Source organism: Haemaphysalis longicornis, unplaced genomic scaffold, assembly GCF_048455015.1.
Source record: "Haemaphysalis longicornis isolate Haplotype H1 unplaced genomic scaffold, Haemaphysalis longicornis Haplotype H1 scaffold_6, whole genome shotgun sequence".
NCBI lineage: Eukaryota > Metazoa > Arthropoda > Arachnida > Ixodida > Ixodidae > Haemaphysalis > Haemaphysalis longicornis.
Window position 1 is genome coordinate 44,928,367 of NW_027526407.1, and position 17,466 is coordinate 44,945,832.

Consider the following 17,466-nt stretch of genomic DNA (forward strand, 5'->3'; position numbering starts at 1 on the left):
GATCGAATGGCCTGAAGAACGGAAGATAGCCGTCGCAAGTGTTCCTCAAATGTGGGTGCAAACACGATGACATCGTCGAGATAAACCAAGCACGTCTGCCACTTCAAGTCAGATAAAACAGTGTCCATCATCCTTTGAAATGTGGCAGGTGCGGAACACAGCCCAAAAGGGAGAACCTTAAACTCATAAAGACCATCTGGTGTTATGAAGGCGGTCTTCTCGCGGTCGCGCTCATCAACCTCGATTTGCCAATACCCACTTTTCAAATCCATCGATGAGAAGTAACGGGCATGACGAAGCCTGTCGAGGGAGTCGTCGATCCGCGGCAGCGGGTACACGTCCTTTTTTGTGACTTGGTTAAGCTTCCTGTAATCTACGCAGAATCGCAATGTCCCGTCCTTCTTTCTTACCAAAACCACGGGGGACGCCCACGGACTCCGAGATGGCTGGATAACATCGTCTTGCAACATCTGTTCTACTTGGCTTCGGATGGCGTCGCGCTCCTTGGTAGATACACGATACGGGTTTTGGCGAATTGGTCTCACAGCGTCGGCAGTAATGATGCGATGCTTCGTCAGTGGTGTTTGACGCACAGCAGACGATGATGAAAAACAGCCTTTGAAGCTCATTAGCAACTCACGAAGGGCTCGCTGCTCCGCGTGACGTAAGCTCGAATTGATGTCAAGGATAGGATCGGGAGCGCCTTCGCCAGGTTCAGTGCCTTCTAATACGAAACAGTCATCGTTGCCCGCAATTTCCTCGAAGTAAGCAACGGTGGCACCCTTAGCGACGTGGCGGCGTTCCTTGCCAAAATTGGTCAGCAATAATTCCGCACGGCCCTCAGTGAGGTGCAGCACGCCTCGAGCAACTGCGATGTCGTGATTCAGCAATAGGGCGTCCATACGCTCGGTGATACCATCGACGGTACAGCGAACATCACACATCACAGGAACTATGATGCAGGACCGCGGCGGCACGTTCACATCATCGTCGATAACACGCAACGGCGCACGGCGTACTCCATGTTCTGGGCGGCGATTGCTCGCGGCGAACTTAATGGAGCGTTCCCCAACGTCGATGACAGCGTTGTGCTCACTTAAGAAGTCCATTCCTAGAATTAAATCCTTGCAGCACTCGGGGAGGACGACAAAACTTGCAACGAACTCGGAGTCGCCGATACCAATCCTGGCGGTACATTTGCCCACAGGTGTCATCAGGTGACCACCAGCCGATCTAATCTGGAGCCCGAACCACGGTGTCTTTACTTTTCTTAGGCGATCAGCGAGTGTTTGGCTGATTACGGAGTAGTCCGCACCAGTGTCGACTAAAGCAGTTAATTGGTGCCCGTCTATGGAGATCAAAATGTCCGCGCTGCCAATTTCACCGATACTTATTCTACTCGCCGTGCGGTCAAAAGGCGACGTCGTGGCTCCCGTCGGCGGGATACTGGGTGCTGTCGGCAAGGTCGCGTGTTCTGCTGGGGACGCTGCGTGTTCGGTCGACGAGGTCATCGTTTGTCGTATCGGCGAGGTCGTGTCTTCGGTCGGCGGCGTAGTTGGTTTTCGAAGGTCTTGCCAAGGCCTGCCGGTAGCAACCTTGCCTCCTGAGGTTGCGGCGGTTAGTTTCCCCGCCCAGGGCTAGGGGATCTTCCACGCGGCGGTCCTCGGGGGTCTCGACGGTCAGGTGACGAGCCGCTAGACGGTGACTGTGAACGTCGGAGGATCGACGGGGGAGGTGACTGCGAACGTCGGAGGATCGGCGCGGGACTTTGTCTGGCAGCAAGGTAAGCTTCGATTTCCGCGGGTCTTTGGCCAAAGCGAGGTCGTGAGGCGGCGGGTGAATAGCCTCAAAGTCCAATTTCACGGTACGGGCAACGGCGGTAAACGTGGCCTGCTTCGCCACAATGATAGCACAGTGGCTGGTTGTTGTCATCGCGCCAAACGTCCGTCTTGCGCACCTGCGTTCCATACGAACTCTGTTGTTGGGACCGAGAGTACGTGGCGGAATCTGCTCTCTGGAGTCGGGGGTCGGTTCGAGGCGCCAGGGGCGGCAGTGGTGTGTGTGCGATGGGCAGCTGGCGACGAAGAGCTGTTACATAACTCGCCTGTGGCGGCTGTACCTGCTGCTCCACGATCGAAAGCGCTTGTCGGATCTCTTGGCGAACCACATCAGCAACCGAGGCAGGCGCAGGTTCCAGCCCGCCAATCCCACTCAATTGCAGCTCTTCTCGTACAATTGAGCGGATGATGTCTCGAAGGATTGTGTCATTGGCCATACTTGTTAGGGCGCCAGCAGTACCGGACGAAGTGCCGTTCACGCGGTTGAACTGCCGGCATCTCTCTTGCAGGGCTCGCTCGATGGCTGTTGCTTCCCTGACGAAGTCTTTCACCGTACGAGGAGGGTTTCGTACGAGACCTGCGAAGAGCTGTTCTTTAACGCCGTGCATCAGGTAGCGCAGCTTCCTCGGCTCCGACATTTCAGGGTCAGCCCTCTTGAACAACCGCGCCATGTCCTCCGTAAACATGGTCACGGTTTCATTGGGTTTCTGGATCCGCGACTCCAACAGCCGCTGTGCAAGGTCCCGACGGTCTGTGGTGGCGAAACTTTCCAGAAGCTCCTGCCGGAATTCTTCCCACGTAGACAACCTCGCCTCGCGGTTCTCGAACCACGTCCTTGCACCATGTTCGAGCGCGTAATAGACCTCACGCAGCTTTTGGCGAGCATCCCACTGGTTGAACGATGCGACCCGCTCAAACTGCTCCAGCCAATCCTCGACGTCCTCAAAAACCTCACCGTGAAAGATGGCCGGAGTACGAGGCTGTTGGAGAGTCACCTGGGGAGTAAGTGCTTGCGCCATTACTTGAGGTTCCGAAGCCTGACGTCTAGGTGCCGTGAAGTCAAGGCGACCGTACTCTGGAGACAGTCCGCGTTTGCGACGACTAGCCCGATGGACAGGTGTGTGGACAGGGCTAGGCCGTTCCGGGCTGTCCGAAGGGGTCCTTTGCATGGGGTAGTCGTACCCAGCACCTCCACCAGTGTCGCGTACTATAAGCACGCAGATACTGAGCCGGGGTCCTTGAAGGAGACGACCGGGTCAGAACAAGCAGCCGGAGCCTCTTTAATCGGATAGCTCGAGCACAGGGTTCCGAGCGCGAGCGCCAGAGCTCTGAATGACAATGATGAGAGAGCACGCGCACTCAACCACTTCTTCGTCCTCACAGTCGTCTCTTGGCGCCGATGAAACACGTGACAATATGAACGTCGCGTGTCATTTGTGCAGAATCACCGTCAACTGTGCAATCATTGTGCGCGCAACCTTGTGCCATACGGAGCCACATGGCTTGTCCATGGCTGCTGAGCCATTATATGAGGGAGCGACCACGGGGCGAAGCTCGGTGCGCCGTGTACCCACGCCGCTGAGAGTCCGACTGATAGTCGCGCTCCTGTTCTTCGTGTTGGGATGCAGGCAAGATGCCGCGGAACGGGCTGTAAGGGTGCACCGCCGCCGCATACCCACGTTCATGTCACTTGACGCGTTGGAGCCAATGGTGACTGCAGACCTTAGCATAACGGGGTCGCAGCAGTTGGTGCCATCTGCTTTCTGTTTTTTTTTGTCACATGTCTTTCTAGGCGTATCCGATGGGGACTTAGGAGCCGCTAACGACCCCGGGAAAAGCCTAAACGAGCTTTTGAGGTTATTGATTGGTGTCGGCGATAATAAAAAGCGTGCGACAAAAAGAAAAGGCACGGCAGCGATCCTCCCCACCATGCTTGTTTTTAAAGTGAAGCTCTAATGTTAACACTGATGGCGTCTATAACACGAAAATGTCAAATATAAGTATCTGCTCATTTCGTTGAAATGTCGACTACAGACGACGGTCGACTGGCACCCCTGCCAAGTAAATGCCTTCCTTCTGTTTCCCGTTCATCTCTCATGCTGTTCCTCTCCCGTCTAGTTCCCCCAAAGATAAGACGCTTGAGGTTTGTCAATTTACATTTACCGAGTGCCACTGCTCCACGTCGGGTGCCTCGATGCCAGCGCTGCCGTACGGCGGACGCACGCGTGAACCGAGGCACCCTACTGCAAGGTTTATAGATCCACGTTGCCCTACTCCAACAGTGTTCCGAACGGAACGTGGAACCTATCCATTGGAACCTTTCTTTACTGTTGCTGTTTGACTTCTTAAATGCCGCCAGCAGGTATAGTCGCGGGGGAAACAACAGGCGACGGTTTTCTGCAGTTGATGTAGTATTGCATTTGCTATCGCAAAAACAAACTTCCATAATTTTTTAAATAAAGAAGCACTTCAAATATCACTTATGCATTGATCTTCTGTCCTAAATTTGCGTAATGCCTTGTTCTTGTCCAGCAAAGTCGACAAGTATGAACATTAACACCGGACTAAGACGTTTAGATTTGGCTGTGGGTATATAAGACTATTGCGCAGCTTCTGTGTCCCTTTCGCCGCTTGTTTGAATGGAGGCACAGACAGACAGGCAAACAGACAGACCAAAATATGTGCGTTTAAGTAGCCCAGGGACGTCTTTTAAAACAACCCTCCCGTGGCCGGAATCGAAAATTGGTCCACCGCGTTATGACAGCGGCGTCTGTGCGATTGCTCCATTTCGATTTGTACATGGTCGAGGCGGTTTGGAAACTCGGACAACCGAATAATCTGTTACGAGAAAGCTACGCGTTCAACCATCGTCGTCATTTGACAGAGGAGGCTTGATTTTTGCAAAGGTTATGGCAGGGGGCGGCCCTAATGGCTGAACTTCTATTCGCCACCGTGCGAGTTAACCTTGCTCAGACTGACAAAGGCAAATGTTTCACAGTTGGTGCTATACGTAAGGACGCGCCTAATAACTTATACTTCTCTAAATGAAAATATTATCTTTTTTTGTTTCCTGTTTTTTTTCTTTTTAATGTCTTACATGATGTAAAAAGGTGAGATAGCGTATATTTTAGTAAGTTCCGCATACAAGGTTAATCATAGCACGTTTCCCGAGAAGGTATCTTTGATTTTATCCTTTGGGATTACCACAAATGCTTCAGAGATTATTCCTATTTTTAAGCCATATAAATATTATTACAAGACAGGTTCTGGGTTCTGGACTGCCTAGGCACTGCTTCGAACTGTTCTACATGCCCAGTAAAAGAACAGATAATTTTGACGTTGAACTATCAAGTCCGAGCTCTTTTGCTAATGAGGCAGCTACAACGGTCATGGTGAAAATGATAATAATTCTCACAGAGGTTGTGCTGTGTCCGATTGTTTCCGGTCTTGGGTAGTGCACCAACAGCGCTTGTTTGGGCGAAGGCATCTGAATGTTTTTTTTTTTAATTTTTTCTGTGCACTTATACACTCTGCTATGTTTTTCTTTATTTGTGCCCGATAACCGCAACGTATAAAACAGACATGTCGTGGTATGACTGCGTACTAATCGGATTTATAATTCATGGTTGTCTATAGACATTTTAGTGGGACTGCGATAACATGACGTAACAGTCACTAAAATGTAATAGGGAGAAACGTATCCGCGGGCTTCTACTTTGTATAAAATCAACGAAACAAAAAAAGCAGGGCTAGCATATAACTCCAGCCGTAATGTAGATTTGCGTTGTTAAAAACTACGTGCTACGGATGAAACGGGCGTTTTGCCGTGTAAAGCTTGGTGTAAGCAATTTTGTCGAAGTGTATGGCGCCCGTGTGGCTCGTCCTTTAATTCCATTGCCATGCCGCAGACCATGCCACATACGAACGCGTGACTACTAAAGATACGAAAGTTAGACATCAGGGGCTATGAATTTGCGTGTATGACAAAGACGAGCAAGTAAGACGATTCAGCAAAATTTATGCAGCCTCTTTGAATCTTGTCGTATTGATCAGAGTTGCGGTAGCCATTTAGGTTGTCGACATCAGGCTTACTACCGATTTTCTTCGCGTCTGTTGCTCAACACAGTAATTTAGGCATTGATTTACTTATTGCTCAGAACATGTCGACGAAGAGGGTGGAACTAATTATGATAAACAATTCTAGGCTTCTTGGAATTTTGTTCGCCGGTAGAAGCGACTGTGGAAATGTCGATGTAGTCCACCCATGGACTGATCAAGTCATCTACACTACGATCTGAAGCCATCGCCGGGAGAACTGTTGTACTGGAAAGGATACTCTATGGGCGGCTGAGTTAACTGGGAAACATCTAAACACCGATAAGCGTATAGCCCTCGTGCCTACTTAACCGAACAGTGATTGAGATATAAATGGGAGTATCGCCAAAGGTTATCACAGAGGATGTCCGAAAAAATCTTTCCGGACAAGATTGGATTTCTGAATAATGTATCTCGGCTCGTAAAAATTTGCTCAAGGTGAAGATTTATAGCCACTTTGCAACATACCATAGTGGACTACTTCTCTCTAGACTGTGGTGGCTGCTGCTGAGAGAATCATCGCTCCGCATATCGCTAATTCAGGGATGCCATAGCGAAATTCTATGCAGCCTTTTTTTTAATCAGAACTTCTAGGGGATATCGTTATGGCAGCAAAGTCAATATACGAAACAGATGGCAAGGAGATTATTTTAACAGCGGAGCCGTTAGAGTCTCGCAATGTCCGGTGATGATGCCCTTAGCGTCAGGAGAAAGCGATGGCAGTCATGCTAGGTGAAGGTACCCCGCTGGGCCAAAAGATGGCGCAACCGCCTCAACGACCGTCCAGGCGAAGTATATATGTTTCCGCAGATTTCACAGGCGGGGAATTGGCTTTAAAAGTTTTGCGAACGCTGTTTTCCAATAAATCGTTATAAATATAGCAAATGTAAAGGAATACGGTGATAAGGGCGAAGGTATTTTATAACCAGTGTCGCGCAGACCCTCGGGGTCCCAGCGTTTTTGGAAAATATGTCGCTATGTGACCTCCTTCCACGCGAGCGGTGCATTGTGCGGGTCATATAACGGCACGCGCCTGGCAGCTAAGGTTGGCGAGTTGTAGTTCTTGTTCGTGCGGTCAAAAACTTATACCGTCCACATTCCACGAGTGAGTCGCACTGCAATTTGTCGTGACGTGTCTTTTTCGCAGTGACCCCTTTAGCACAGCCGTCATCCGGACAACACTAAGTGGTTTCCACTTTCAACCCGTCTGAGCCTCGTTGGCTGGTCGTGTACTAATGAAGCTGCTTGTATTTGTCTTCAACGATCTGCTCTCACGCGGCTAACAGCCTTGCTTTTAAGGCGAAACTATAGGTGTAGGACCTCGGGTTTCTCTTCTGGAAGCGACAATTTACTCGGCACCGCTTCTCCGCTTCTCTTTGCCACCGCCGACACTCATTTAACAAGGGTTATAATCCTCACCATCACTCATGTCTCTTTCAAAATTTGCGCAATCGGATAACAATGCGCTAGCGGCAGTATCAACAGTAGACATTTGATCTCGCTATACGGCCCGGTGCGTGACGTTCCCTCAGAGGAAGAAGAGCGGCAATTGAAGGAACGTTACTGTGGGTAGTAAGGCGAATGGTCTGAAAACGAAAAGCCGCTGCCGCAGAACATGCAGCAGCGGCCATCGCCGCCACAAGTTTTACCTTGTCGAGTAGCTGCGAACCCCTCCCCGATGAAAAGCAACTTGCCGGCGTGAAACGCCGAAGTGAAAGAATAACGATGATATATAAATTTACTTTAGCAAAACACTACCATAGCAAAAACCACTAGAGCTGTAGCTTCACGGGCTTCTGTCTTTACAGAATGGAGGGGCTCTAAATATTTTCTAAAACCGCCCTCCAACCTTCTTAAAACGAGAAATACAGGAACACCCGTCCTCACAGTTTCCGAAGATTCATACAAGAATTGCTAGCGCCAGTAAAATTAAGGTGTTGGCATGTGGTTACGATTACTCCTGACGATGAAGTGGAGTTGGGTTGTGGTCCCCTGTATGTATTATAAATGGGCGATATTTTTGAAATATGCGGTTATACGAACCAAGCATGGGCCCATCAACCAGTGACTTAAAGATAAATGTGCGTTTTGTATAGCGCATATCCTCCCAGTCTTAAATCGGTCTCGTCCTTAATAAAGGTTAGAGTAAAACGCAAGCTTTCATTTCGAAGGCAGGTTAGGCTTTTTTTTAACGTTATTGAGCCACGACTCACCAGTGGAACCTTGGCATACAATATCTTTTTTTTTCTAGTCTGTTCTTGTATCTAAGAAATAAAACGCCAAATCATGAAGACGGAGATTTAAAATCACCTTTGGTTCCTGTGTTTCTGGTGGCTGTCTAACAGTTCCAGGTCAGCTTTTGTCTATCCTAGTTTTGAGAGACAGGTGAAAGGATTTGAAAACATGGGTGTTGTGTCAGCTGCCACATCATAATTCGTACTTTTCCTTGGTGGTATTTTTAACGATTCTCCAGAAACGACTGATTAAAGCCAGCGGTCGCGTCAGTTGTCGCCACATACCCGACTTCGAAGTTAAGACACGCAAAAGCACTTGATACTTTGAACGAATCCTTCAGAGAAAGGTATTCATCACTCTCTGCAGAACCGATGGGAACTAGCCATATCCTCGTTCTTGTGTTTTCTCTTCTGCATCTATCGAAAACAGGTGAGTTGTCTCAGATTCCGCGCATTGATTATGGAATTTGTAGTGGGCATACGGATGGAAATATTTTTGCGGAGAACAACGGGAAAGCAGCATTTAGTTGTCTCCGAGCTAATCTATTCACACCCCAGACGGGACCATTTTTTCAACATATATTTTTAGAATGTACACAATTTTACCTAGCTTTATTCTGCAGACGGAAATATCTTCAATAAAGCCACTGTCATACATAAACACCGTCGTGAAGTAGTAACTTACTTCAATAACCGAGTACTTCAACATCAACTTTCTTAAATGTAGCAGCGATGTTGGAGTTCTACCGGGCTCAAATTTTATTTATTAGATTTCCCCAGGAAAATGTTTAAGTAAAACACACGAGGAATATCGTAGTTGGGTACTGTTTTGCCACGCTGTTCCACAATTATCGTTCCGCACAACAAGGATCTCTGACGGAGAACTTTACCTCCATTTAGTTAAAGGAGGCATGCAGGCAAAACACAAGTTTGGTTAATTTGAAAGATCGCCTCGGTAGAATCTACTGACACGGCGTTAAACCTAAACTTCGCTCAAATAGGTTATATTATTATGAAAAAAGCGAAATGCCATCCGACTCACTAGGTTATTACCAGCACTAGAACCTATGACGTAATATGCACAGCTGTGCGATTCTCTGAGACCGCTAAAAGCAAACGCTTGTTAGGCAGGGCTTATCAGCTTGCAGAGCGAGATACCTTTGCTAAATGTAATGCATTTCAATTTTGTAGGAGTAAGTATGGTAGTGTAAACAAGTATACGTAAACATATGACTACCAGTGCCTTCTGTTGTAGGTACCGCGCGTACTATGCCTGCTGTACCTTACCTGCACAGCAGTCCGCCATTTTTTCTTGTCTCAGACGACACAGGCCGATTGGCGTAAGCAAGATTGTCTTACGGGACCTTGTTTATTGAGCATACCCCATGGTTCACGAAACGATTAGTACCTATCGCTACAAAAACCAGCCAGGTGCAAATATGGTCATGAACAAAGCGAGGGCAGTCAGCGGTGCTGCACGGTATCATCGCGCTAGTTAGGAGAGCTGACGGAAAACAAGTCCTTTGCAAACTAAACGGCGTTCGCGTGTATACTTGTTGTCCTTGTTACGTCATCGCAAGGGTCACGAAACACTTAGTTTGTGGAAAAAATCAAGTTTTTATTGTAACTTGATTACTTTCGGAATGAGTAAAACATCGTTATCTGCTAGAGAAGCGCTGGGAGAGAGAGAGAGAGAAAGCTCTTTATTAGAAGAAAGCAGATAGGTCTGCAGGCATGTATTCGCCTACATGCTACTCTGCGGGGATGGGGTGGAGGAGGTAAAGGCCCTAAAGAAAGTAGGGCGAAAAAGAGGGGAAAAAAGAAGAGGTAAAAAAGAAGGCTACATGGAGTGTTCCGTGGGTCACGTAAAAGTCCAGGTGTTCTCACATGATGACGATGTGGAGTTCTACAGTGTCTCTGCGACGCCGATGTCGTGTAAATAATCAAACAGTGCATCTAACACTTTTCGCTGGGATGATGGAGATGACCATGGTCCAAGAAGAGCTTTCAATGATAAAAGTCCATTGTTGAGGCACTCGATCTTCTTGGCGAGGTCGTTCCTTTCCTGTTCGTACGCCGGACACTCTAATAAAACGTGTTCAGTAGTTTCTGGCAAACCACAGTTATCACAGTAAGGGTTTGTGGTTTGACCGAGGCGATGTCGGTAGGAGTTCGTAAGTGCTGCGTTGAGGCGCAGCCGATGGTAGAGCGTCTCAAGTCGACGTGGGATTCGCTCTGGGAGCCTCATTCTCAGGTCAGAGTCTATGTCATACAGAAAAGAGTGGTGAGTTTCGGGAAAAGACCAGAGACGGTTTCGTTCCTCTAAGGCAAGCTGCTTCGCTAGCGCTGCAGCCTCGTGCTTTGTAAAGAAAATTTTCCTTACATTGCGCAGTTGTAGCCCTCTGCGAGCCGCCTCATCAGCTTTCTCGTTGCCGAGAACGCCACAATGTGCGGGTATCCATTGCAAGGTCACACGATGCCCAGCGACGTAGGCTAGATGGTGCAGGTAGATGATGTCGCGGGATACGTGGTCGTGGAGGCTGAAGCAACTGGCATGCCGTAGGGTTTGCAGCGCTGTCTTAGAATCCGTGAATATAGCCCATTCTGCTGATGACTGACGAAGAATGTAGCGGAGGGCTTGCTTAATTGCATGAAGCTCGGCCGACGTGGATGACGTTGCACGTTCAAGGCGGTAGGACAGCGCTTGGCCGGTAGATGAAACGTAGACGCCCGATGCAGCCTGCCTGTTTTGCAGCGGCTGTCGACCACAAGCGCTGGGGTACCATAAAACACAAAATCTTTCGAATGAAACGCGCTTGTGTTTTCTCTGCATGGTCCCTTTAGGCACATCTCTTTAATTGTCTCGCATGGATACTTTTTAGCCTGGGGTTCGTCCTCGCAAAGAACAAAAAAAAAACAAGCAAAGTGACACTTTCAACCAATTCAGCAGACGGTGTTCATTTAAAGTTAGGCAATATTTGTAAGGTTTAGATAACAAAAGCACAAATTTTACACCAAAATTGTGACTGGCGTGTCGTTACACTAAATTTTTTTCTGTGTTCCTTTCACCGAATAAACAACGTTTAAATGGCCGAAAGTTAGGAATAATAGGAAACAGTATGCCTTCGCAATAGATATCGCATGACCTTCTGAAAAAAGCTAAAAATATAATTGAAGTGTAAAACTCTGAACTCAGGCCTATGCTGATAAATATATTGCCCGCAAATGATTCAGGCTCGTAAGGCATGAAAAAAGTGCTGCGGCCACCAGCCGTTTAAAATTTCCACATGTTCTTTAGGCGTATAAGTGCTTTTTACGTTAATGAATAAAAACAAGCGGCACAACTGATGTTTCCGCGTGTAACAATATTGCCAATGTAAAGAAACACCAAAAAACTCCGACAGAGGTATTTCAATAATTAAAGTCAGTTATCTAGCTCTCGTGCAAACGATTGAAAGTTATAACAAAAACGAATACACAACTACAATATTTGGCGTCTTTTAGAGTGGAGGATTTACAAGAACTCGGGTTATCTCTTTACTTAATGTTTCCATCCAGGCGTTATAGCAATATCCCCAACCTGAACATCATGTAAGCAAGTTCTAAGTAGCAATCCTTAGTGTTCTTTTATGAGCTATGAGGAATTTTTGAGGAAGTCAGTTGGTCATCAACACTCTGTCGATCTACTTACTAATATATATATGTATATATATATATATATATATATATATATATATATATATATATATATATATATATATATATATATATATATATATATATATATATATATATATATATATATATATATATATCGCGAATCAGAAGAGGAATTGAGGGGCTCGTCGTTGAAATAAGACAGAAATAAGGGTTCGCAGTACAGTAAACATCGGTAAGCAAATGGGAGGACGGGGTAGGTCATTGAAACCGATAACGATTTTGTAAAGAAAGAAAGAAAGTGGAGACAAAATGCCCGCCGGGTGGGATCCGAACCCACGACCTCCAGAATACCGGTCTGGTGCGATGACCACTACGCTACTGGCGGGGCTATTTTTCCCCTTCACTTTCTGGGGTATTTATGTCCAGGTATTTTTATTTCCTGCGCTTGGGGGTGTTAGCCAGCGGGACTCGGACTACTCGGGGTGAAGAGGACCCTTTGTTTTAACCCCCGGGCCGTAACTCGAGTGTCTACGACATGTCGGGAGTGGTCGACCAGCATTGAACCCTCTTAAGCTCCCTATGGTGCCAAAACTGCCAGAACAGAGGCCCTCGCTATGCATGTAGGGTATCAGATAAGGAATTGAGGGGCTCGCTGAAGTAAGACAGATATCAGGGTTGGCAGTCAAGAAAACCTCGGAAAGCCTAGGGGAAGACTGGGTAGGTCATTAAAACAGATAATTAAGTATGGAAAGACAGAAAGTGGAGAAAAAAATGCCCGCCGGGTGGGATCCCATATATATACATACGTACATACATAAATATGTATATATATATATATATATATATATATATATACTAAGGTGGCAGTCGTCATTGCCAGTGCTATTCGGATGCCTATGAAATATTTATTACTTCCGAATGCCGAGTGTTTATCATGATTCTTTGATGCTGTGATAAATAAGCGAAAAATATAGGTCGAGAAAAAATCCGCCGTTTTTACCCGGGAACGGGAGTCGAACCCACATCTCCGCATAATGCGTGTGGTGCACTAGCCATTATGCTATCCTGCAGCGGCTTCTCTCTCGACCTAACAGCGGGGTTTTATTTATATTTACAAGTGCTCTGAGGACGGTCAACTAGCGCCGCCCCTCGACCACCGCGGGAGACGTAGAACGTCTTTTTTCCCAGCGGCCGTGGCCACGTAAGACGTGGTCGGAGGTTGGGGTTAGCAATTGGCATATGCGAACTGCTGTAGCCAGAGCCCTCGAAATGCATGTAGCAGAACAGAAAGATACGGGACGAGGGACTCGGTAAGGACATATATCAAGGTTGCAGTCGTCATTTCCAGTGCTATTTGGCTGTTTCCGAAATATTGAATAGTGCCGAATGACGTGTGTTTGTCATGTTTCTTTGATACAGTGGTTAATAAGCGAAAATATAAGTCGAGAAAAAATGCGCCGTTTTTTCCGGGAGCGGGAGTCGAACCCACATCTCCGCATAACGCGTGCGGTGCACTAGTCATTATGCTATCCTGCAGCGGCTTCTCTCTCGACTTAACAGCGGGTTTTTTTTTATATTTAGAAGCGCTCTGAGGACGGTCAACTAGCGCCGCCACTCGACCACCGAGGGAGACGTAGAACGTCTTTTTTCCCAGCGGCCGCCATGTAAGACGTGGTCGCAGGTCGGGGTTAGCAATTGGCATATCCGAACTGCTGGAACAAGAGCCCTCATTTCCCGAATTTGACACTTTTCCGTTTGTGTGAACTTTCTACCGCTTGGTCAGCCGCATTTTCGTAGTTCATTCCCTATTGTTACTTCGTTGTCTCTGTGTGTTTCTTGTGTTGAAGTGGTTTTCGGGGAATTCAAATATTGAGTCTCGTGCATAAAAGTTCTTCAATTTATAATTGCCCACAACTTGACAATAATTTGTATTCACGGAAGGATGAGACTTTGTTTTGTATATCCCTATACTCCTAATGCCCTGATGGACACACGGGGGATAATTGCCATGGACAAGCGGATGGGCTTGCGCGGCGAAGACTTGTGGCAGTGGGTGCACGCGGAACAGAAGCGCTTGCGTGATTAAAGAGCAGCTGAACGTGAGCCCGAGCGAATGAAAGTCGAGCAAGAAAGGGGGTTTGCAGAAACCGAATTGCGCAATTTACAGCTGCGGGTCTACTTGATGGAACTAGTTCGGCGCGAGGAGCAAGGCCCTACACAGATGGCGACGGAAAAGCCCCTGGTGAAACTCAGGTTGTCGTTCCACACACCTTAACCGCAGGCAAGTTTCTGCCGCCTTTTGAGGATGGTCGAGGTTATCTCGAGGCGTACCAGAAAAGGTTTAAATGCATAGCCCCCAGTGAAAGCTGGCCTAAGTCAAAACGGGCCATCGCCGCAAGCACGCGACTTACCGGATAGGCTCGTTAAGTCTACGGTCGTCTGACGTCAGATGTGTCGCTAGACTATGACCAGGTCAAGCCTGCCTTTGTCAAGAGCTTTAGAGAGAGATAGAGAGAAACCCGCCGCGGTGGCTCAGTGGCTAAGGCGTTGCGCTGCTGAGCACGAGGTCGCAGGTACGATTCGCGGCCGCGGCGGCCGCTTTTCTGGTGGAGGCGAAAAGCAAAAACGCCCGTGGTTACGAGATTTCGGCGCACGTTAAAGATCTCCAGGTGGTCAAAATTAATCCAGAGCCCTCCACTACGGCGCACCTCATCGCCTGAGTTGCGTCGGCGCGTCAAACCCTACAATCAATCAAATTATTTAACAGCTGCCTTCGCAGTGTTGCAGCAATAAAATGTACAACACTGCTAATAAAACACCTGTTTATCGGGCTCGTAACTCTAATACCAGTGTACATTTCTTTGTAGAGGTTCTCGTGTACCCCAGGATTCTAGAAAGCAGATCTGAACGTGGCGGGGTACTGCTCCACATTCACGACGGCCTTCAGCTTAACCTCGAAAAAAGTTCCGTACTAGCCAGAGATTTTTCATTTAGAATGGCAGATGGAAATGAGACTGAAGACGTGTTGGTAAGTGTCCGATGTTTTCACCAGCATTATAGCGGTCCATGTAAAACCTCCTTGTTCATAGTTTAACAATTGATTTGAAAATTGCCAGAAGAATCTTATGCACAATTGTGCTTTGAATGCGTGTGCAATGTATATTTTTGAGCATAAAATGGTTTCTAGTGAAAGAAGCACTGGTTTTCATTTGCCAGGCTAAATTATAGTTCATTGTCTATACTTAAAATTTCTCCTTTCAAACGCCAAGATGCATCCTTACAGCAATAATGTACGGCTGGTGCTTGTAGACAATAGCCAAAGACATGAATATTGTAATCAATGTAAATAATAACCTAGGGCGCTATTACACGAGAAAAAAGGAAGACACAATGCCAGAAATGTGCGCTCCATGTGCCGCTGTTTCAGGTGTTTATCTGTCCTCGTTCTCTTTAAAGTGTCATCTTTTGTTATATGAAGAAGAACCAATAAGCTGAGCAACAAGTCTTATCCTTAACTACTGGTTAAATTTTCATGCTTAGTAAAAGCAGTCATTACAAGACAATCCTGCTGTACCTCGAAACGACGCCGTGGCAAAAAAACTGTTCCGTGTAGATTAACATTGCTTTAATCCCCAATCCAACCAAACTTATATTGTATTAAACCAAATTACTGTTGCCCCCCAAAAATAATCATTGGTATCTATGGGAAAACAAATTCTTTTAACGCATCCCCATTGCCCAGTGCAATCAGGTTATGGAATGCCCTTCCTGATAACATAGCATCTGACGCTAACCTCGATTCGTTCCGTCGAAAGTTACTCTTACATCTATCATGATAGTCTCATAATTCAATACGCTGTTTTTGTTTTTGTATATGTCTGGCACGTGCAGTACGCCGTGAATTTCTAAAAACCACGTTTTGCGCTTTGTTTTTTTGTTGTTGATTGAATTCTTATCTTGTATTGTCAACATGCTTTTGCTCGAAAATTACGGTACCTATCTTCTTGACATCCTTACCTTTTTGCTCAAAGTTTTAGCCATTTTTTACGCATCCTGTATCATTTGTAAACTGCATTCTACTTTGTTTTGATGTGATATGCTGACTTATGTATTCTGTTTTGCTACACTGTTTCTTTGTGCATTCTACTTTGTTTTTGAAGTGATATGCTGGTTTATGTATTTTATTTCGCTGCACTATTTCCTTGTTGTTAGTAATTTTTACACAGTACTCCTGTATATTCGAGACAAACGTGTACTTTTTCTTTTTCTGCCCCCCTTACTCAATGCCCTACACAATGGGCCTGTAAGGTACTCGTAAAAAAATAAATAATGATTGAAAGCAAACTGCGCCTTATCAAAAACTGCGGTCAACAACGCCTCTGTAGTGCTCATAACGGTTATTGTAGCACTGCACTAAAAACAGAATGACGACTTCTGTCTACCACCCTGCTACGCGCCCCTTGCCCCCCGGCTATTTGCCTGGGTTTAAGATTGAAGAAAAGTTATGTAAACAATTTATTTTTGGATCATGAGTCCGCTTCTGTGATTTGAAGGACGAAATCTAGCTTCAACAAGAACTCCTTTACTGCTATATCATGTTTTCCTCTTTTTCTTCGCTTTCGCTACTTCCTATTGTGACGCGAATCCCTAAGATAGGCCGACCGGCCGCTATTCACCGGAAGGTTTCTCACAGTCGTATCTCTTATCCCTTTTCGCCAATTCTACTGATAGGCCTTCATGGTCACATGCCACGATCAAAGATCAGCCTAAGTGTTGCTAGAACACTTGGCTCCGGCTGTTTCAACACGGGTTCAAATATAATATGCCCTTATTGTTCATTTATGCTTACAGCGGCTGGCGTTTTCTAATATTCCCGTTGATGAAGGTCACTTCTTGCGTTTGATGGAGAAACCTAATATCCTGAAGATCTTGAACAAACCGGGTGGAATGAGCAGGCCCGCCCAAAAGTCCGATGGTGCTCTATTATAATGTTCGTTCTGATGGCATCTTTGCATACTGCAGCTATGTCAACTTGCAATCCGTACACTACCGTGACAAACAACTGCAATAATAAGTAAATCCGGGAAAAATTAAGAATTATTCCAAATGACATTAGTGGTTCTAGAATTACAAAAATTCAGACAAAAATAAAGTTATGTCCGTGGGGTAAAATCGAGCCTTCCCTATTATATCATGATAGAAACACCGTATTACTACACCACCACGCTTGATACGTTGTTAGCTTGGCTATAAAAATGTGATCGGCGCCAGCTTCATCTCAGCCTTAGGGGTGAACGGGAGTTCCGTCCTACGACCCCTTATTTCGTGCTAAGAAAATCACTTAGAAACCGTATGCCATCGCTTTGCGAGAGGTGAAAGGAAAAGAAAATTTGCGGCAGAAAAAAAAAAATGTTGCTACCGAAGGGGAGACCTTGGGCGCTGTATAATTTTCGAAGTGTTTACAGCGCACGGAAAGTTTCGAATCATTTCAGTAATTTGGGTGCCTCTGTGTTCTCATACCCGCAGAATTTCTAGCAGGCCTTGGAATATATATCTTCGAACGCACGAATTTACCATAGGGTAGAAGATAAGACACTTGTCCAATATTATTGCCTTATTTGGTCACGATGCCAGTGACG

The 17,466-nt window shown here is 46.5% G+C and overlaps 1 protein-coding gene across 1 annotated transcript in view; it reads left to right on the top strand.

Annotated features, from left to right (window-relative positions):
- Positions 1 to 8,439: 8,439 nt before the first annotated feature.
- LOC144142548 (venom metalloproteinase antarease TserMP_A-like) overlaps positions 8,440 to 17,466 on the top strand; it is a 52,739-nt gene continuing 43,712 nt past the window's right edge. Inside the window, exons 1-2 of the mRNA XM_077674133.1 lie at positions 8,440 to 8,597; positions 14,695 to 14,855. Of these exons, the coding sequence (XP_077530259.1) occupies positions 8,540 to 8,597; positions 14,695 to 14,855 (219 nt within the window). The 5' untranslated portion in view covers positions 8,440 to 8,539. The remainder of the gene's footprint in view (positions 8,598 to 14,694; positions 14,856 to 17,466) is intronic.